At 45.5% G+C, this 22,226-nt stretch overlaps 1 protein-coding gene across 2 annotated transcripts in view; it reads right to left on the bottom strand.

Annotated features, from left to right (window-relative positions):
* Positions 1-16,079, bottom strand: part of TMEM72 (transmembrane protein 72) — a 30,686-nt gene extending 14,607 nt beyond the window's left edge. The window contains exon 1 of one of the 2 annotated variants that reach the window (XM_072806259.1): positions 15,734-16,079. In XM_072806259.1, coding sequence (XP_072662360.1) covers positions 15,734-15,803 — 70 coding nt within the window. In that variant the 5' untranslated portion in view covers positions 15,804-16,079. Of the gene's footprint in view, positions 1-225; positions 267-15,733 lie in introns of those variants that run through there. The other variant, XM_072806261.1, reaches the window with a different exon arrangement.
* Positions 16,080-22,226: the final 6,147 nt, after the last annotated feature.

Below are 22,226 nucleotides of genomic sequence, written 5' to 3'. Positions count from 1 at the left end.
GTGAGTGGCCAGCAGGTGGCAGGAGAGGGTCTTGGGAACTCAGCCCCTTTACTGAATTTGTGTGGAGACTTATTTTGATGACTTCTGGTGGAAACAAAAGGCCTATAGTCAAAGGGGCATTCTAGGAATGCTGCAGCGGCAGCACTGGTTTGCAGTTAAAAAAAAGTCAGTGAAACAGCGGAGAAGAGAGAGCTGAGTTGGAATCTCTATTTTGTGTGTTCTTACCTTGGTACTTAGCACAGAAAGGGGCAATAGGCAGTCCCTGTGGGGTAGTCGGGAGAGTGAGTCTTTAAATAGCAGCCTCTGCAGGATGGGCAGGGAGGAAAAAAAAATTAAAAAAAAAAAAAAAAAAGGATGGGTAGGGAGGGCCTTGAGTGGAGAGGCTGAGCGACCTGACCCCAGGCTACAGGTTAAGAGGCTTTGGCGATATTTGGCTGAGATTAAGCAGCAGACACAAGGTGTGCTCCGGGGTGTTCCTGGCCTCTCCCTGGCCTCCCCATCTCCAGCACATGGGTTTGAAGCAAAGTTCTGGTTGTGGCTCCTGATGCTCTGCCCTGGTGACCTTGTCCATGTGTTTCATGCTAGGCTGCCAGTAGGCACAGGGACTCAGGAGGAGAGGGTGGGTTCTGTCTGGGGGCTCCGACAAGGAGGCTTCACAGGCACAGAGAAGGGCATGCCTCACCATTGCATCCTGGGTTTTTTTTTTTTTTTTTTTGGGAGGGGGGTAGTGGAAGGCAGAAGTGTGGGACTAGAAGGCATTTGGATTTGGAAGCCCCCTGGGCATGCCAGCCCAGCTGCCTTTCAACGAAGTCCCAGCATGTGCCGTATTCTGCACTAGTCCCCCATGCATCTTGTCTAGTCTGTGCTGCATCCCTCAAGGGGGGAGTCATCAACCCCATATTATTTATAGAAGAATCTCAACAAGCCTCTTGGAAGTGCAGCACCCAGCCCAAAGCATGCTGGCGGTCAAGGGCAGAGGGAAGCCCGGACCAGGACTGATGTCCAGAGGCTCCAAGGCCCGGGGGGGTGGGTGGCGAGGGGTGTCACACGGATGAGACCCTTGTTGCCATGGGCAGTGGACCACTGTGTCCCCCAAGCCCAGCTATGAATGGGTTTCTGTAATGTCTGCCGTAGAATGAGCCAGGAAACTCCCACTTCACTGCCTTGCTGACCTGTCCAGAGGCTAAGCTGCAGGTGAGTGTGGTGACCGCCCACCTGTCCCTCTCCCAGGGCTTCTCACCCAGCCTGAACAGAATTCTCTTTTGAATGTCAGAAGTAGCCACAGGCGATCTCCTTGCCCAGGGCAGTTCCACCCGGCAACCCAAGACTTGTTCTGGCAAGCCAGGGTCCGAAGTCCCCAGCAGTCAGCCTGCACCCTCATTTATGGCACATCCCATGTGCCAGGCCTGGGTAAAGCACGAGTGGGAGGTTAAAGGAGCTACGTGCTGAAGCTTGGGCAGACTGTTGTGGATGCAGGAAATGAAGAGCTGTGGAGGGAGGGAAGAGGCCACACACCCTGTGAGCAGGCTGAGTGCAGGCTCCATTCTGTCTGTAAACTGAAGACAGCCCGCCCCCCTCCCCTAGAAGGAAGGCAAGGTGCTGCCGGGAGCACGGAGTGGCAGGAATAAGAGTCTGCAACCGCTGCTGCAGCCGTGGCTCTGTGGGCTTCTCTGTGCACTTCCTGAAACCGGGTAAGATCACTGGTCCGACCCTGGGGCAGTGACAGTGTGGCTTCCAGGGCCCACACCCTCAAGTCTCCTTGCACCTTGCAACTTCCTGCTGTGCCTTCAGGGAGCCAAGTCCATGGAGAAAGCTCTGCCCGGTGGTGCCGGGGAAACCTCTAATGCCACAGTCCGGGTACAGACAATCAGCCTGGGGATTGGACCTGCTTCCATGAGCACTCACTCTCCTCCCCAGCACTTTTCAACCTCAAAGGTCTCCTGGGCTTCGGAATGTCACACCAGTTGCCATGACTAAAGTAAGTGAGCCATGAATGGTCTCCTTGTGAAGATATTCCTGCTGCTCCCTGGGGGTGCCGACACTTCCAGAGACCAGACCTAGTAAGGTAATTGGTGGCTCTGTGGCAGAAAATAAGAATCGACCCCCAGGTACTTTCCACTGTTAGGTAACAGAGATACCCCTAATTATAGCAATACAGTAGGATGCATTAGATGGTAGCTACCCATAAATTCTTTGCAACTCCCCTCATCAAGAGGTAGAGTCTAACTCCCCTCCCCTTGAATGTTGGCTGGCCTTAGTGACTGGTTTGTCCAGTAGAATGATGTAGGTCAGGAGTTTACACTGCTAATTCACAAAGTTTCTGCCCAGCCCTCTTTACTTGTTCTGGGGGCAGCCACTCTCCCTTTCACCTAAGAAGTCTGATGCTCGTGAGACCACCATGTGCGAGGAAGCCCAAGTGAACCATGCAGAGAGAATGCTAGAGAAAGAGATGGGGGTGGGGTGGGGTGGGCGGAGATGCACAGCCAGCTCCAGCTGGCTCAGATGTCTGGCCCTAGAGGACCCATTGCAGCCACTCCGCCTGAGATCCCAGCCCTCATCTAGCTGAGATGAGCCATCTCCACTGTTCCCTGACTGAATTCCCAAGCCACAACATTTCAAGCATCATAAAATTGATGTAGCTGTAAGTCATTCAGGTTCAGAGTGGTTTTATAACACAGCCACAGGTAACTGGAAAAGCAGTTTATCCTATCCTCTTAACTACCTGAGATTTTTGGACTAGAAGCCCCTGTGTCTGGTCTATATTCTGACTCTCAGCAGTGAGCATGCCCTCAGGACCCCTTGGGCTTTTGGCTCTTCTCACTGGTCCCCAGCTTGGTTGTCAGAAAGCCAGCCTGTGGGCTCCTAGGTCCTGCAGCACCTCTCCTCCTGCTCAGATTCAGGCACAGCCTGAGAGATGCAGTCTCCCAGGAGCAGGGTGGCTCCTGGCGACTACTTTTGGGCTGTAGAATCCGACTGGTGGTATAATACGTTAGGATTTCATGTAGGATCTATGAGGCTTTGCCTAATATAGAGCAGCTCCTTTCTACAGATTCATTTTACGAAGATTCCCAGTGGAAAAAGTGAGGAAAGCAAAAATTGAGACCCCCTACTCTAGGAGAATTTTGTGAATTGTATCCACTACTCAGCCAGGACAACCACAGCGGCCGTTGCCATGGAAGCTCTTAGCCTGCTGTTCTCACTGAACTGTGCTGGGAATGAACTATCTTTGGAAGGCACTAGAGTTCCACATGACATAGATATAGGACCCCAAGACTGTTTGACTGGGGGTCTGCAGTTTCCTAAATGTTTTTCCAGGGAACTAGTTTCCAGAACTGGAGTATTTCAGAAGCCACAAAATGACCATGATGTGTGGCCTTAAATTGGAAGGAGGAGCGTTAGGTGAAAAATGGGACTGGGTTGGGAGAAGACATTTATCCTGTCTCCTGTGTGTCTGTCTCCCCAGGACTGCACAGGTAGACCACTTGCTCTCTCAGAGGCCTCCTGTTCCCATGGATGAGAATGGGTACAGTCTCTGCTTTGTGGAATTGGACCTGGAAATCCTGCCAGGTTTCCAGATTGAGGCAGGGCTGTCTGTAAGACACAGAGAAGTTTTTGCGTCCGGCAGAGCCAGGACTAAGGTGAAGTGAGCAGGGCACCTGGGCAGAAAGTTTAAAGAGGTGCTCACTCTAAATTTAAAAAGGTACTCACTCTAAATTAGAAGGGGCACACCATAAATTTAAAGAGGTGCTCAACCTACATGGAAGAAGGTGTTCACTCCTAGGGCATGCAGTGGCAGCATTGGCCCTTTGGTGACCACCAGAATGGTTGCTTCCAGCCGAGGCCTCTGGAGATGTTCATGGCCCAGAGATCAGGAGCCTCTGGCTGCTCATGGAATTTGGCTTGTACTTCTGGTCCTCCTTCCTCCTTACAAGACAGCCTGGCTGGTATCTCTGAAACTCTGCCTCCTTAGGACTCTAGTTCAGTGTGAGCAATCTGTACCAACAATTCACTTCGACAAATGACTCCAAGGCCTTTTCCCAGAGCTGGGCATGGAGACAGAGGAGTTGAGAGTTTGACAGTGGAAACAAATATTATACATGGCCCCAGAATCAGGGCTTCATTATAATAAATTCTTGGTAAGAAAAAATTGCCCCCAAGGACAGTCATGATTCCTAGATGTGCGTTTTTTTTTTTTTTAAGATTTTATTTATTTATTCATGAGAGACACAGACTGAGAGACAGCAGCAGAAACACAGGCAGAGGGAGAAGCAGGCTCCATGCAGGGAGCACGACGTGGGACTCGATCTTGGGTCTCCAGGATCATGCCCTGGGCCGAAGGCGGCACTAAACTTTTAACTGAACCACCCGGGCTGCCCTGTTTTTTTTGTTGTTGTTGTTGTTTGTTTTGTTTTGTTTTTTGTTTTTGTTTGTTTGATTGCACTGCAGGTGGGAGGGGTCCTGGGTAGAGTTGCAAGGTAGCTGCTTTTATACCACCATTAAGTGGCCCATTGACTCCTTCCATCTGTCCTTATTATCTGTCTCTTGGGGTCCTGTTATTCCTCATCCCAGAACCACGTTATGAGCCCACTGTGGTGCCATCTGCCCTGCTCTTCTGTCTCACTCCTCCTGCACAGCCCCCTGGTAGGCTTCTTACTTGGTGCCAGTCAAAGCCAGCTCTTCCTCCACAAACATTTGTGCATAAGCCTGGCCTCCTCCTTTTGTCCCCTTCCCTCTACTCTCTATCCCTCTTGTCTGGGTCGAGGCACAACATTTTCTTCTCCTAGGGGCCAGGGCTTTCTTCTGAATAACCTTCCTGAGTGGCTTGTTCTAGTTCAGGTTAGCAGGGAGCAGAGATTCTGGACCAAGACCCCATGGTGCACCACCTTCCGTGCATCCTCCTGGGCATCCTGAAGCTCTGGTCTCAGAATGTGGGTGGAAGCTTCAAGGGTGCTGTGCTGTAGCAGAGAGAGATCACAGCTTGATCAGGAAAGCCGAGTCCTGGTTCCTCAAGCAAATCATAACTGTCTCATCTGCTTCCTCTTCCAGAAAATGGGGATAATAAAAGCATGCGTAAATGGCTGTGAACATTCAGTCTTAGTAAATGATAGAGTATTGTGCAAATGTAGATGATGAGAATTATCTATTCTATTATCTAAATTCTATTATTTCCTGATAATAGAATTATCAGGAAAGGAAGGTTGTTCCTGCTTGAGAGAGGCAAGCATTCTCAAGGGGGAGGAGAGGGTTTATTCTCATCCTTTCCTCCATTAATGCGCATTTTTATTATGGTTAAAGGGTTCTTCTTTATACACTGATGTTGTTCATTGATTTCCTGTCTTAGGTCCCTTCTGCAGGCCTGATTGGGATGTCAAGAGTCCAAAGCCCCATCCACTTCAACATCTCTTGTGTCATGTCCTCTGTGCAAGCTGCTAGGGATGCCAAGGGCTTAGGCTGGTGTGCTCAGGATGTGGCCTGTCATGGTGCTGACTGCCAAGAGGCTATCCTGGTGGCCTCCGGTCCTTTGCTGCTTTCGTCCCGTGACTGGCCTCATGGTTGGTTCTTATTTCATCACTAGGTTGAGTTTTAATGTCCGTCTTACATTTAGTGCACTGCTCTGCGGGCAACAGAGGTCACTAGAGGTCACAGTTCCCGCTTTTCATACCAGGCAGTGATGTTGGCTCTGGATGCCTGGGGGAAGGGTGAGAATGTCATATTCACTGCTGTTGAGGGCAGCCTCATAACTCATCCTGTTATTATAATCATTGCTCCTCTTCATCCTCAAGTATAGTGTGTCTTCTACAGGTCTTGGGGTCTTTAAGGACATTTCAGGTAAGGATATACCAGCTGATGACAATGGCTGGGGATAGTTTAGGTTCTGAAAGAGTCAAGGCTGCTTATAGAGGTAAAAGCTAGGTTTGCGCCATTTCTAAGAACATGAAGATGTTGGAACCAGTGGCTAAGAACCCATTGAGATAATAAAGTAGTAGTTGTAGGCTTCTTAACTCGGGAGAAGCTGTGACAGAGTCTAAGCATGGCAGAAAGGTGTAGCTGATGCGTATGAGCCAGGGTTCAGAGGCACTGTGAGAAAATGCCATGATTTTATAGTAGAAAATACTAGGTATTCAAGTAGAAGATATTTTAGAGTATAGTGTGGCACTCAGTACCCCAGCACCTCTCACAAGCTTGTGTAGGGAGAATTTCCTGGAGGCAAGAGAGTGCACCAGTTTGGATTCTCTAAACTTGATTCTCCAAACATGAGCTATAGACCAAAGTTGACCAGCGAGGAGATTTATTTTGTTTGGACTTGAAGGAGGCCTTGTGGTAGATTGTAATAATGCCTCTCTCTATGTCCACACTCTTTGTTATGTTTGCAGTCCCCCTCACTAAAGTGAAGCCTGTTTCCCCATCCCTTGAATCTGAGCTTAGCAATGTTGACTTGCTTTGGGAAGAGGATATGATCAGGCACCGTGCAAGCAAAAATGTGAAATGGGCTCATGAACTGGGCCTGCTCTCTCCTGCACCTGCCATTATCATGCACCTCTACCTGAGCCAAACATGGAGGGACATCAGAAAGCAGAATGGCCCTTGTATCCTTATAATAATACCTTCTCATGCTTCTATCCACCCCCAGACAACCACCCATCTGCTTTTGGTCACTAGAGATTAGTTTGCATTTTCTAGACGTTTACAAAAATGGAGTCATAGAGTATGTACTCTTTTTTTTTTTTCCTATCTACTTTCAATCAGTATGATTATATTGAGGTTTATCCATGTGGTAGCATGTATCAGTAGCGATGCCTTTCTATTGTAAGTAGTATGGAATGCCTTAGTTATTTTATAACTCACCTGTTGGCGGGCATTTGAATTTTCTCTAGCTTCTGGCTATTACAAATAAAGATGCTATGAACTTTCATGTACAACTTTTGTTGGACTTTGCTTTCTTTTCTCTTGGGTATAAATAGCTAGGAGCAGAATGATTAGATCATATAAATAGCTGGAGGGGAATGATTGGATTATATGGTAGGTATATGTCTAATTTTTTTTTTTTTAGATTTTATTTATTCATGAGAGACACATGGAGAGAGGCAGAGACATAGTCAGGGAGAGAAGCAGACTCTCTGTGGGGAGCCTGATGTGGGACTCAATCCCAGGACCCCGGGATCATGACTTGAGCCAAAGACAGATGCTCAACCACTGAGCCACCCAGGTGCCCCGGTATATGTCTAATTTTTTAAGAAACTGCCAAAATCATTCCCAAAGTGAGTGCACCATTTTACATTACCATCAGTAGTATATGAGAGTTCCACATCCTTGCCAACATTCAGCACTTGATATGGTAAGTTTCTTTATTTTAAGCCATTCTAGTACTATGTAGTCGTAGCTCATTTTACTTTTGATTTGCATTTCCTTGATGACTAATGATGTGGAACATCTTTTCATGGGCTTATTTGCCATCATATCACTTTGTTAACTTGTTTTTTCATTCTCTTTAACGTTGTATTTCAAAACGGGAAGTTTTAAATTTTGATGGCATGCAATTTATCAATTTGTTGTTTTGTGGATTGAACTTTTGATATTATAAATAGGAAATAGCTGCCTAACTCATTACTTAGGGTTTATTATCTAAAATTTTGTAGTTTTAGGGGCTCCTGGGTGGCTCAGTTGGGTAAATGTGCAACTCTTGATTTAGGCTCAAGTCATGCTCTCGGGGCCATGGGATTGAGCCCCAAGTTCGGCTCCAGGCTTATCACAGAGTCTGTTTGTCGCCCTCCCTCTGCTCCTCCCTCTGCCCTCTGTCTCTCTCTCTCTCAAATAGATAGATAGATAGATAGATAGATAGATAGATAGATAGATAGATAAACTAAAAGCTTTAGAAAAATAAACATTTTCTAGTTTTAGGTTTCACATTTAGGTCTAGAATCCATTTTAGTCTTTCTTTGTGTATGGTATAAGGTATAAATAGACTTTTTTTTGGTAAATGGATATTGTTCAGTACCATTTGTTGAAAAAGTTATCCTTTCTACACTAAATTGTCTCCATATTTTTGTCAAAAGTCTGTTGTTTATATATGTATAGGTTTATTTTTGTACTCTATTCTGTTCCATTAATTTATTCGTCTTTCTTTGTTACAATACTGTATTGCCTTGATTTTGTAGACTTCTAGTAAGTGATATCAGGTAGTGTTAATGTCTTAACTTTGCTCTTTGATTGCAAAATTGTTTTAGTTGTATTAGGAACTTTGCATTTCTATGTGAATTTTAGAAAGACCTTCAAGTTTTAGAAAAGACTCTATTGGTATATGTGCTGCCGAAGCGAGCACTAGAAAAGACTCTATTGGGATTTTGATTGGGTTTGCATTTAAACCATACAGCAGTTTTGGGAGGAATTGACCTCTTAACAATGTTGAGTCTTCTGACCCATGAGCAGGGTATATTTCTCCATTTTTTTAGGCCATTTATTTTAGTAAAAACTACCTCTCAGCGATTTTTTAGTTTCCAGTGTACAGGAAACTTTATTTACACATTTGGGGTCATATTTATCCCCAAGTACTTTATATTTTTGATTCTATTGTAAATTGTATTTAAAAGTTTTCATTTTCTAATTTTTTGTTGCTAGTATATAGAAATATGATTGGCTGTTGTGTATTGATTTTGTCTTCTGCAACCTTACTAAACCCTTTATTGGATCTAGTAGCTTTTCTGGTAGATTCCATCAGATTTTCCATAGATGATCATGTTTTCTGTGAATAACAAGTTTTGCTTCTTCCTTGCTGGTCTGTATGCATTTTATTTCTTTTTCTTGCCTTATTTTGCTGGCTAGAATCTTTAATACAGAGTTTGCTAGAAGTGGCAAGAGTGAACATCCTTGTCTTATTACTAATTCAGGGGAAGAACATTTGATCTTTTACTTGTAAGTACTTGTAGTTTTTTTTTTTTTTTAATGCCATTTCTAAGTTGAGAAAATTTTCTTCTATTCCCAGTTTGATGATGATTTTTGTCAGGAAACAATGCTGAATTTTGTAAAATACCTTCTCTGTGTCTATTCTGATAATAATATAAATAAATATATAAAGTATAAAAAGCTTTTCTTTTTTAGTTTGTTAACATGGTGAGTTATATTGATTTTCAAATATTAAAGCAACTTTAATGGGATGACCGGGTGGCTCAATGGGTGAGCGTCTGCCTTTGGCTCAGGGCATTATCCCGGGGTCTGGGGATCGAGTCCCACATTGGGCTCCCTGCATGGAGCCTACTTCTCCCTCTGCCTATGTCTCTGCCTTTCTCTCTGTGTCTCTCATGAATAAATAAATAAATAATATTTTTAAAAAATAAAGCAACTTTAATTTCTGGATAAATGTCACTTGTTTATGATATACTATCCACTTAACATATGTATATTTTTTGATTTGCTAAAACATTGTTTGGATTTTTACTACTGTGTTTTGGGGGATATATGTCTGTAGTTTCTTTATGATGCTTTTGTCTGGTTTTGGTATTAGAGTAATGTTAGTCCTATAGAATGAGTTGAAAAGTATTCTTTCCTTTTCAGACTTCAGGAAAGTTTGTGTAGAATAAATAGTATGCTGATATGCTACTTTTTGATGATGAGATTTTTACAGCCCTGCAGGGTTCACTGATACTATTAAGGATATTGCCTGTAACACAGAATAGCATCTTTCTGGCAAGGACCTACGGGGAAAATTTCTTCTAGGTCTTAATTTCAGGTCAGAGTATTAGCCCAAGGTATTTGCTTCTTATTCTTTCTCATTCAAAAATAATGCATCTGATCATTCTTCCACATGACAGATTTCCCGGTGCCAGAAACAATGACTATGCCTCCAGTTACTCTCCTTCTATGCCGCATGAGCCATGTGTCTTCATCAGATCTTCACCTGGTATCTGCAATCTAGGAAGGTTCAGGTGGAGCCCACAGAAGGCTCTCTCACTTCAGCATCTGCCACTTATATCTAAGGACATTCCTTTTGGATAATAGCCCTCTTTGGTTGTTTAGAACTAAGGACAATTTTAAGAGAATTGTCTGGCCATAAAAAAATGAAGCTACCATCTTCCTTCTGATTTGGTTACTGTATGTAGTATAGAAGTAATCAATTTCCTGAGGGCTGATAATGACCCAACCTTGAAATGTGAAGAAAAATGTTACTCAGCAAAAGACTTCACATTCTAACTCCTTCCTCACTTTGCAGCTTCAAGGGTCATAGCCTGCTTTGTTCCTTTCCTCTGGTCTTTCTTCTGGAAGAGCTCATCACTCATGCTACATAGTCCCTGTGTTCTACATATTTCCTCTAAAAATTAACCAGCACTGACTGAGAATCTATGTGCCAGGCAGTTTGCTGCTTGAGTCATTGTTTCGTTGAATTCTCACAACCCCAGAAGGTAGACACACTCATTATCCCCATTTCATAGGTGAAAAAACTGATGTTTAAACTGGTTAGGTCACATGCCTAAGGTCACACATCTCACAATTAGTAGGACACAAATTCACTCCTCCAAACTCTGAACTGCAGTGCTTTGTGCTGGGATGTATTTTTGGAGCTTGTCTTCTTGGTCATATCATGTGCTTCTCAAGGGTAGGGGTCACACTATCCTAATCTATGTGTCTACATTACACAAAATGGGAACTCAGCAAATGTTTGTTGAATAAATGAGTCCTAAATGTAGTTTCCTTGTTCTAAATCTAAGAAAGACATAGGCACAAGGAAGTAAAGAAAAAAATGTTTGAACAAAACCAGTGGTAAGACAGTGGAAGAGAGGTAGAGATATTTCATTTACTCATTGAGACAATCAGACTGGAAAAGAAAAACAGTCAACATCCATTTGGAGGATCTGAAAACAATGGTCTTGCTTGGGTAATAAATCCACTGATGGACACGTTGAAGTACATTGAAGTTTCCTTAGATGGCAGGAGATCATCACGGGGATACATTTAAGAAGGATGGAAGTTAGCATAGAAGGCCAAAAGTGGTTGCCTCAGAAGCATTAGGGTTTTTTTTGTTTAAGGCTTTGATAGGGCTAAGGTCAAACTATGCATTTGCTGTACTCTTTAAAAAATAATGAGAACATCTGGTTTTAAATGTTTCTTTTGTCTTAGGCTATATTAATAAGGCAAATCTCCATTTCAAACTGAGTGTTGGCAAGGAGTGGGGCTGTTGGGAATGTGGTTCTGTCCTTTATGTAGAAAAGAAGTTAATGGGTCAAAAACCTGGAACAAAACAAAACCCCTAAGTGATTCCAGGTTGCTCTAAAATAGTTGATTTGTGAGAAAGAGCACGTTAGCCTGGCAAATGGGGCTCGTTCAAAATGACTTTGTCTCCACAGCCCATTTCCCTGTTGGCTGTGTAGTGCCCTTCTCTAGGAGCAGTATGCTGACAGTCCCCGGATGTGCCCCTGCATCACTGCCCTGTGAGTGGGCAGACTGGACCTCCAACACCAGATCTGCTGTCTACTGGCTGTGCGACCTGTGTCAAGCTACTTGAACATTCTGATCTTTAGTTTTCTCACTTGTAAAATAGTACCAAGATCAGCATTTGGCCCTCATAGACACTGGTAGGGTTTTAGCCAGATTATTACTTTATCTTACTGTTGTTCTCAGTTATGCATCTCTGGACCCACAAATAGAAGATCCTGATGTGATAGTTCCCTCTGGAAATGTGAACAGATTTGTCTGTCCTCTGATGAGGTCCAGGAGAGGATTTGGCTGGATGGTTACGGTAGTGCCAGTCAAAGTATGCACAGCAATTATTCAGAGAGAGAAAATGAGCATATGGATCAAATATCAGTGTCTTTAGATTTAGGAAGTATTTGATCATGCTTACTATCCTTCAGTGTAACTGTGCCCAACCTCACCATGACCCTACCTGCTTGAGCCTGTGTTTGGTATGGTCTCAGACAAGCCTCCTTGGTACCCTTTGTGTGTTTTGTATCTTGTATCTTGGGGTTGCCAAGACATAGAAAGACATATCCTTTAGCCTGATTTAGGTGGAGGACACATTGATTAAGAGTAAGATCTCAGGAATAGATCCTTATCAGTTAGTCTTGCCATTTTGTTCCTGGTTGTTGTGAGACCCCGAGCAAGATGTTTCACCTTACCAAGCCTCAGATTCCCCTCACATACAGTGGGGGTGACAATGAGCATGATGATGATTCAAAGGGTAGTTATGAGGGTAAAAGGAAATACTACATTTGAAACATGCAGTCAGAGCTTGACTCACAGTGAATACTCAAATAATAGTCGTTATCAGTTATTACCCCGGAGTAGAGTTGGAAGAGTGAAGAAATCCCTCAAGTGCTGGCAGTAAGAACCTCAGTCTTGAGTACCCTGGCTCTGAGAAAGTTGCAAGAGTCTCAACAAAGGGCTGACACAGTGGGTTCTTTCCATTCTCTTCCCCACAGACTTGGGACTGGGGCTGAGGAGTGGCGAGCTACTTCATGGAGATTGTCCCTCAGGGATTAAGAGGATTGTGGAAGTTCAAAGGGAAGCCAATTCTGCTTTCTAAGAACAGGGATGGGGACTAGTCCTGTGGGACAGAGAAAGGGTACCCCATACCTCTGTGCTCCCATCTCAGTTAAAACCCACTTCCCAGGTTCCCTTCTCTGATGGTTGATTTGTAGTGAAAATACATCACAGGGCTGAGCATCCTTTGAGGCCCGAGTCTCTAACTCAGGATGTCATGGCCTTGCCTTTATGTGGACACAGTGAGAACCTGCTTTGAAGGTTGGACAAGTGGGAGTCTGGCACAGGGAGGTGTGGAGCACTCACAATCTGTTTGTAGTTCCCCAGTTGTGTTTGTCTCTTTGGGTGATTCCTGGAGCCACATCTCAGCCGGAGAGACACTAGTGGTCACACATGTGTGCATTAACACACACACACACACACACACACACACACACACAGAGTCTTCCATACCAGAGAGGTAATACAAATGAGTGAAGCTAGCCAAGTTAAGACAAATGTTGGGGAGAAGCTCTGTCATGACCTGGAAATCTTATAACTGGCTCAAAGTCACAAAAAAGGTCTAATGGGAGACAATTTTCTAATTTTAGAAACACTTTCAGTGCTTCAGTGGGTGCTATCTGTTTGTGGCCTGTCTTCCTCTGTTTAGCAGTGGCAATGCTCTGTGCCCACTGTTGGTATGGGGCTGGGCATGGGGCTGGGGCAGCAAGGGCCCATGGGACAACTGGACATCCTGATGAAGCTTCATCCAGAGTGGCTGGGAGGAGAAGAAGAGATGAACTCATCCAGCCAGGCCATCACCACTGGGCCTTGCCATCCTGGTGGAGTCTTCTAGGGTTTGATACCCTTGGGATCTGTAACAGTCCTAGATTCCATCCACAGAGGGGAAAGGGATCCAGAGAAGAAGCTGCTGGATTAGCAGCTGCTTGGTTCCTGCATGTGACACTCTGGGTAACCTTGGGCCACATACTTTTCCTAGCTTCTGGAGAATCTAATACTTCTTCTCATAGAAGGACCAGGGGCTACCTTAGGTCTCCTGGGGTTTCTGCAAAATGACAGCCTCTGTCTCAAGTCTTACTTCCTTTCTAGTAGCAATGCCACTATAAATGAGGCCCAGATTTTCAACAGAGATTTCAACAACAAGAGGCTTAAGGGAATAAGGAATTTGCAAATCTTACCCGCTGGAAACAGTCCAGGAATTTAGTGATGCTGGAAGAAACTTGAGATTTGCCCATGAGTATCAAAGCCCCTCTCTCTAGCTTCCCACTTGCTCCCAGCACTCTAGAAAGCTCAAACAAGATTATTGGAAAGCCTGGCCATTAAAAGGCAACTGATGCCCTATTTTTAGCCTGGATCCTATATCAAAACCAAGCAGAAGGCCCATCTTCAGCATTAACGGCAGCCCTCTGCACAGAGATAAGAGTTGTGGTTAAGAGGAATTGTGTGTGTGTGTGTGTGTGTGTGTGTGTCTGAAGATAAATCAAACTTTTAAACTGTCTTTTGCTAGGCTATTAGAAAAACACATGTATCTTAAAAACAGCTTTCTGACAGGAGGCAGTCCTCAGCTCTGAGCAGAATGTAGCAAGGGAAATTATTACCAAGATACCTGATAGCTGAAAAGGGTGCATTTTACCTCTCTGGAAGCCAAGGCCTATAGGAGAGCTGGGTGTGCTCAGATCAACAGGGGTACAATAGGACTTGAACCCCAGACACAGAAACCCTATTTAGGTTTACCTTCTTATCCTCAGATGAGAAGTTGTGGGTCTTGGCAGGCATTCCCTTACATGTAGGTGATAAGATGGTTCTGGCAGAGGCTGGAATGGGCTCCCCCACAAGCCCATTTACTCAGAGCCCTCAGCAGAGAAATTCCAGACCCTTCCTGGTGTCCACTGGGTGGGGTTTCCTAGTCTGGGAAGCAGGGCGTTCTTTGGCCAGAGTCCTGGCCCTTTAAAAAATTGAGGCACCTGGGCTCCAGATCAGCTGTCCCTCTGATCTGCAGTGTGACCTTGGACAAGGTTATTGACTGTATTTGGGCCCAAGTGTTCCATCTTGTAACAGGAGGGGTGGCATTAGATCTTCTCCAACAGCTAAGTTTTTGTGCTGAGGACCTAGACACTAGAAGAGCCCACTGGCCAGCCTCCCCACCAAGCTCTGAACCAGGTCACACAGGCTTCTCCTAATTCCATTGAGCTCTGCTCAGTTTGTGCATCCTTGATCCTCCAAAACACCTGGTCAGCAGGTCCAGATCAGAGAGTGGCATCACAGAGGGTCTGGGTGGCTCAGCTGTCCCAAAGTCACACATCAGCAAATGACAGGGTGGGGGCAGGAACCAGCCTGACTGGAGTCTGAGCTGGGGGACATTTCCCATTTGCCAAGACTGATATTAGATTTTGTCCAATGGTGAGGATGGACTTGGTGAGCAATGTGTGTCTCTTCCATGTTCCCAAGGGACATGGGGCCCAGAGCTAAGAGCTCAGAATGCTGTCTTCTCACTTCCTGCATGCAGACCCTGGCCATGTGGGGTCCTGGGGGGCTAAAGGTAAGGGTCTGGGCTGGGGAAGTAAGCAGGCATAACTCAGGATTGTGGTTGCTCTGGTTCATCTCTGGGAGTTGAGCAGCCTCAGGCTGGATGAGGGAGAGAAGCCCAGCAGAGGGAACCGTTTCTACTCCAAACCCAGTGTGTTCTTGCAGTCAGGCCACAGAGAGGGGGTCTGGGTTTCTACAGGACTTTCTGTTAATGAGGTGGACGTGGGCCAAGGGAAGCTCAGGATCTCCATGGCCAGTGCTAGAGCTTGGCCTGTCCTAAGTACTGAGAATTCTCTTTCCATAAAATGGAGCTGTGGTCTGTATAAAACATGATGATCTCTGTTGACCATCTTCAAAACTATACAGTGAGGTGACTGATTCTCACATTTGTCTTGGCCTTTTATACCTCCACCTTCAGCTCCTATATCCACCTCATAAGAGCCCTCAAGGAGGTAGTGCAGATCTTCTCAACTCATTTTCCAGATTAGGACACTGAGGCTCCCAAGGTCACATGGGTGCTGGCTTGCCAAGTGGAGAGTGCTTCCATCACCCAGGCTCACCCCACTGCACCTGCTGCTGCCCTGCAGAGTAGTGTTTCTGGAGGCACTGGGAACAAAAGTGAGGGCAGATGTGGCCAGAGGTGTCCATCTGTCCCAGCCGGCTGGCTCCCACCCCTCAAGCAGCCTGGGTGACAGTGCCCAGGCATAGGGGATGGCAGCTGGGAGGCGGGTCTTACCTGCAGCAGTGGTGATGCCCAGGAGCCGGCAGGTGTATTCCAGACCAGTCCAGAACATCTGCAGCTTCATGGTGCCAGGGTTGAGGGCAGGGTCCCAGTGGGGCAGGCAGTGGAGGCTTCAGCCTGAGATACTCCTGGATGCCCGTGTGCAGAGGGAGGCTGTGGCTGTCGGCTCTGGGCCCCCGTGCCCTGGGGCCCTGCCTTCCAAACCAGTCCTGGCCACCTCAGCCTGGCTGAGGTGTGAATAGGGCTCACCTTCCCGGCTTTGCTGCCTGTGCCCTTGCCAGACACTTGGCTTAATCATTACCTTGGAAGAATGCCCCTGCTGCTCTGTGCAGCTCCAGCCTGGCTTGGAGCTGCTGCAGCTCCAGCACGGCCAGCCGCTTGAGATCGGGCCAATTAGGGCTGGGCTGGAGGAAGCCTGGAGCTGGCAATTAACCATTTCTGGGTGGGAGGAGAGTCGAGGAGCCAGATCCGGCCCTTTCTTACAGGTCAGCTTTGAGAAAGTCACACCTGGGCTTCAGGCCCACAAGGTCTAGGACGGTTGGCGTCTAGAGGTGACAGGTCTGTGGTGGTCTGTGTGTAGGAGAAAAAGATGTGTCTTTAAATTACTAGCAGAAACAGCTTTTGAAATAAGTTCTAAGCTTCTATTCTTCTGCATATAGGAGGATTAGAAAGCTCTGCAGTCTTGGATTTGGACTCGACCAGACATACCTAGTGAAATAAGTCAGTCAGAGAAAGATGAGTACCATGTGATCTTGCTCATATGTGGAATTTAAGAAACAAAACCAATGAGCAAAAGAAAAAAAAAAAAAGAGTGACACAAGCCAAAAAACAGACTCTTAACAATAGAGAACCTAGCTCAGGCTGATGCCACACACGGACCCTCCTTTCTCCCTGACATGCATCCTGATGTGTAACGTGGGAAATCACTATGATTCTTTGGGAGGGTTCTTTCTATGTCAATAATTAACTGTGTGACCTTGGGGAAAGCCAAAGATATTTGTGATCCTTAGTAATTTTGCAGAAAATAAATGAGAGGATTTGGCTGGATTGGTGGATCTCAAAGTATATTCTGAGAGCTGCTCCAAGAAGCCCAGCCTTGTAAAGCTGACAATTGTGGGATTTTACTCAATTAAATTCTCAATTTACTCATTGATACAAGGAATTGAAGGATATCAAGTTTTAGGGTTCCTCTCAGGCATTTTTCTGAAATCGTTTATCCTATGCTCAAATGGGATAGACAGCAAAACAACCACATTAGGTAAAAAACAAAACAAAACAAAAAACAAAAAAACCCAAAACCAAATTCTAATAATAATAATAATGAAAAGCTCAGGCATAATCCGTTTTGCTTATTGCTTTGTGAGGATCATATGCCCTCATATAATGAATAGATATTTTTCTTTATTAAAATTATTCTAGGTTTCCAGAGACAGAAACAAACAACAAAACTAAAAATAATGGAATAATATATTTGCAAATGACATGTCTGATAAAGTGTTAGTATCTAAAATATATAAAGAACTGATACAACTCAACACCCCCAAAACAAATAATCCAATTAAAAATGGGTAGAAGGCATGAACAGACATATCTCCAAAGAAGACATCCAGATGGCGAACAGATACATGAAAAGATGCTAAATATCACTCATCATCAGGGAAATGCAAATCAAAACCACAAGGAGATATCACCTTACACCTGTCAGAATGGCTAAAATAAAAAACACAAGAAACAATAGGTGTTGGTGAGGATGTGGTGAGGGATGCACTGTTGGTGGGAATGCAAACTGGTGCAGTACTCTGGAAAATAATATGGAGGCTTTTCGAAACAAAGTAAAAATAGAACTACCTTGTCATCCAGAAAGCACACTACTGGGTATTTAGCCTCCAAATACAAAAACACTAATTCAAAGGGCTACAGCACCCCTATGTTTATAGCAGCATTATTTACAATACGGAAGCAGCCCAAGTGTCCATTGACTGATGAATGGATAAAGAAGATGTGGTAAGTATATACAATGGATTATTACTCAGCCATAAAAAGAGTGAAGTCTTGCCATTTGCAGCAATGTGGATAGAACTAGAGTATTATGCTAAGTGAAATAAGTCAGTCAGAGAAAGATGAGTACCATGTGATCTTGCTCATATGTGGAATTTAAGAAACAAAACCAATGAGCAAAAGAAAAAAAAAAGAGAGACACAAGCCAAAAAACAGACTCTTAGCAGTAGAGAACAAACTGATGGTTACCAGAGGGAGGTGGATGGAGGGATAGGGGAAATGGAAGATGGGAATTAAATACTTATGATGAAAAAAAAAGTTATCCCAATGTGATTAATTTGATCAAGATTTATTAATATTCCATAAAAACTATCATTTTTTTCATCTCCCCCCTTGAATGAGTTTAAGAATCTCTTTATTCATGTGATCAAGTTAAAAAATGTGTGTTTTGACCTGTTTATTTCTTGGGTCAGCTGACTGTGTTTAACAGCAGACTGTGTTTAGCAACCCCAAATTTCCCAGTTTTTTACAGGTCTTGGCACCTGTGCATCTATGCATCGTTTCTCCCGCGTGCTGGTACCTGGGTCTCTGTGGCAGACACTGAAGCAGACAGATGTTGTTCCTGGAGGCCAGGGTTAGTAGTCCTGTGGCTCCATGCCCTGTGGGATCCCGTTCTCTTTGAACTCTTTGGGAAGCTCTGGTCAGCCCCCACAGCATGCCTTGCTTCCTCCTTGATCACAGCAGCTAGTTTTCTTGAGTATCTGACATCTCCTTGCTCAAAAGATGTAGAGTCCTTCCAGGCCTTGTTTTACAAGGTCTGTTTAGTTCAGTCCTGATTATAGCCTCCCCTGCTTCATGCCTTTGTTTTAGGAATGAGCATTGGTCTCAGTTCTGGTCAAACAGCCTGGAAGGAGCATGTGCTGATGCACTTTTGGGGAAGTGTCCCTCACTTTTAACAAGGGGCCTGAGGACGGGGTGGGCTCCCTCTCTTTGGGTGCACCTGTATCAGGGACGGGCAGCTCTCTCTAGATGAGAGGGTCAAGGCTAAGGGCACAATCAGCATCTGGAGTCTGGCCAGTGATATGGCAGCAACACTGGGCACCCGTTGTCCTTAGTGAGTTGCTAAACTTACCTGTTCCTTGTTGTTAAGCCAGTTGACCTAGGTTTGGGTTATAGCTCAAAGCATTTTGCCTAACATGGTGGGTCATGCCTGAACTGAGTTCTTGCCAAGACTTTCTGCAGGAAGCTCTTTCTTGCATACCAGACTTGGGTTGGAAAGACTTAGAACCAAAGAGCTCCACCCGACGGTACTTCTGCTTCTCAAGGGCTGCCCGCTAAGATGGACGGAAGCAGAGTATTGGACTAATGGTGAGAGCAGGGTATAGCTTGTTGCAGAAGCACAGTGTAGAGGAACCCCAGTGTGTGTCATCTTGAAGAGACTGTTAAGAGGACTCTGGCAGAGCTTCTTGCCCCTTTTACTACCATCAAGCCATTTGTGGAGCTTCATGGGGAAAGGAGAAATCTGGCTGGCAGACAAGATCCTCAGACATCTCAGAATTCAGAGAAAAGAGTTCCAGGAACCAAGGGCCAGAGGCCCTGAAATAGAAGCTGACTGTGAAGGTGGTGAAGTTCCCAGACATCAAAGTCTGACTTTGTAGTCACCAATGGGCCCAGAGGAAAAAGAAAGGGGCATCTTCCCGAGAAACTGGGGGACTGCCTGGGGAACTCTGCTTCTAAGAGGCTTGAGAAAGAATGGAGGGAAGGATCCAGATGGCAGATGGCTGTGAGGGACCTGCATAGAGTGTAGGAAGTACTCCGAAGAGCAAGAAGGGAGCCTCAGATTACAGTAGTACATGAAGCAGAGTGCTAGGGACCCTGCTGCTCTATTCACCAGTGTGATGTGGGTATCACACAGTCTTCAGCTCACAGGGAGGCAGAGCTGCCCAGGCTCCACCAGGTGCTGATCTGTACAGGGCAGGGTGAAACACCTGCTTTGGATGGGTGGGAGCACTACTGAGCCCACTGGGTCTTCCCTGCTACAGCTCAGGGAAGGGCTTTGTGACTGTTATTTTAGCACCCTGGTTCTGGCAGAGAGGATGGTTCAGTGGTCTTCAGGCCAGGTTACCTGGGGGTGAACTTGCCTCTAATGGTCAGTGTGAACTAGGACAGGTCATACTTCTTGGGGATTGGGTTTTCTGTGCTTCTAATGAAGCAGTTGAACCCTTCAGATCTTTCCAAGTCACTAAGGCTGTGGTCTTTATAACTCTGAACTCTATTTCAATTAAGCTGTCTTGAAAGAGTAGAATGACAGGTGAGGGATTGCCGTACCTGATGGGGGCCTGACACGGGGACCACCTGCTCTGCTGAGCAAGCCTCACTGGATGTGGTCAGACGGCCCTGCTAGTGCAGCTGGCTCTCCTGGGATCATCTGTCGAGACACAGATTTACAGTGTGGGGCCATAGGAGATTGTAAACATTTCACGGGCTTTGCCCTCTTGATGACCACAGATTTTGGGAAATTGGTCTCTGACATCAGTCCTCCCAGGGGACACAGTGAGACTAAATACCTACCCAGGTTTGTAGCATTTAGAAGGTTAAATCCCCAATGCTCCCAGGAGTGAACTCCAACATGTGGAGGAAATAATATTTTAGTCAAAGGCGCCGAGTTGCTGCAGACAAGATCCCCCTCTGTTGTTGCTGTGAGGAAGGGGTTTCCTCATCAATCAGAGCCCCAGGGGGGGCTCAGGAGAAAGAACACAGGCTCCTTCGTGAGGGTCCTGGCTGTGCTCTCCCAGAAAACCACACCCGCTGTGAAATGTAAGGGCAGGGGTGAAATTAGGAGGGGAAGCTACAATTTTTCCTTCCATGTCAGCGCTTTTCATGATAGTGTCTCTGAACATTTTGACTTTTTGGTTTAAATTAATTGGCAAAAGAGTCTACGGCTCTGTCAGGAAAAATGAAAATCCTGTTGGTGAATTTTGTTTAGAAGTCAAACAAAGTCATTTTAATTATCGCTAAGTGCTAAAATCATATTTTACTCATTTGATTCCTTTCATTCATCCACCATCACCCAATTGCTAGTTCACATACCAAAAACATTTTTTTTCTGATATAACTAAACAAACAAGCACACAGGTTTAGTTTTGAAAACACAGGGGCTTCCAGGTGAATGTTGCATTTTTAAGAATGGTAAGCATTTGGCTCCTCCCCACTAAGATAGAGCGTGAGAATGTAAAAGCTGTTTACTCCAAGAGAAGAGCAGACAGGGGACATTCAAGTGAAGGGGGATGGAAGAGTGGCACCTGCTTTTGCAGAACATAGTGAGGTTTGAACTACTTGCCCACAGTAGGTATTTCCTGAAAGGCTCAGTACCCAGGAACAGTAAGGAGCAAGGAGCTAGGGTCAGGCTTGGGGCTAAAAATGAGGGAATAGTTAAAAGTCTGGAAACTGAAGCAGTTGGACTCTCAGATCCTTTCCCTACCCCACTCCCATCCTCTTTTCTACCCTGCTTGTCTCCAGCTTCTCCCTTCAATGGAGATCACAGGTTTATTATCCAGATGAACTGAATGGTGATGTGTCAGGCTCTGGGAGGCTAGGTGAAGCAGGGGACAGAGGACAGGCATTAACATCAGACTTGTGCTGAATGTGGGTTCCTTAGCTCTTTCCCTGATTTGACTCTAGAACAAGAGCAGACTGACCTGTGTCCCCAAAGAGGCAGCTGGAGGACTTTTCCTGGAGAGTGTGAGTAGCCCAGAGAAGACCTAAATATTAACTTGTCAGGGACAAGTCTCACAATGTTGTTTGAGGTATTTTATTTAGCCTTGCAGAGAATCCTGTGAGAGGAAAAGTTGCAACAGTGGTAAAGGTGGAAACCAGCAAGCCTTTGGATCAGCTGTTTGCAGAGGATGCTCTCTGGACCAGCAGAATTAGTATTACCAGAGATTTACTAGAGATGCACATTTAGGGGTCCCACCTAGACCTACTGAATCAGAAACTCTTGGGGTGGGGCCCAGCAATCTGGGGTTTGGAACCCTGTTCCAGAATAATTATCTTTCCCTGCCTCATTGTGGTTTCTGAGCTGGCCCATCGCATGGCCTTATGCTGAATCTCCCTCTCTGCACTGTGCTTGGCTACTAAGGGCTTCTTCTTCTTAGGCTTCAAGTGCTCCCCAGCCACTCTGGGGCCTCCTTGGAGAAATGGGAACTCGATTTCCTCAGAAGTCAGGCTGCTAATTCCCTGCAAAGGTAACATGACCCAGAAAATTGACCAGGAAGAACTGAAAGCCTCTGCAGAGTCTTCTGGGAAAGCAGCGGGGCTCACAACTCAGACGGGGGCGTGGGAAGTCAGGACTGCAGGGGAAGAGCCTCCGAGATAGCTCTGGTGCATGACACAGGACAGCCTGAGCTCTGGAGTGCTGCTGGATGGGTTCTCTGTGTGCGGGATGTTTGAGGAGTCAGTGAAACCAGAGATTATGACCCCAGAGAATGGT

The sequence above is a fragment of the Canis lupus genome, chromosome 29, assembly GCF_048164855.1.
Source record: "Canis lupus baileyi chromosome 29, mCanLup2.hap1, whole genome shotgun sequence".
In the NCBI taxonomy this organism is placed as follows: Eukaryota; Metazoa; Chordata; class Mammalia; order Carnivora; family Canidae; genus Canis; species Canis lupus.
Note: the sequence above shows the minus strand (reverse complement) of the source record. Positions and strands in the feature narration are given on the sequence as shown.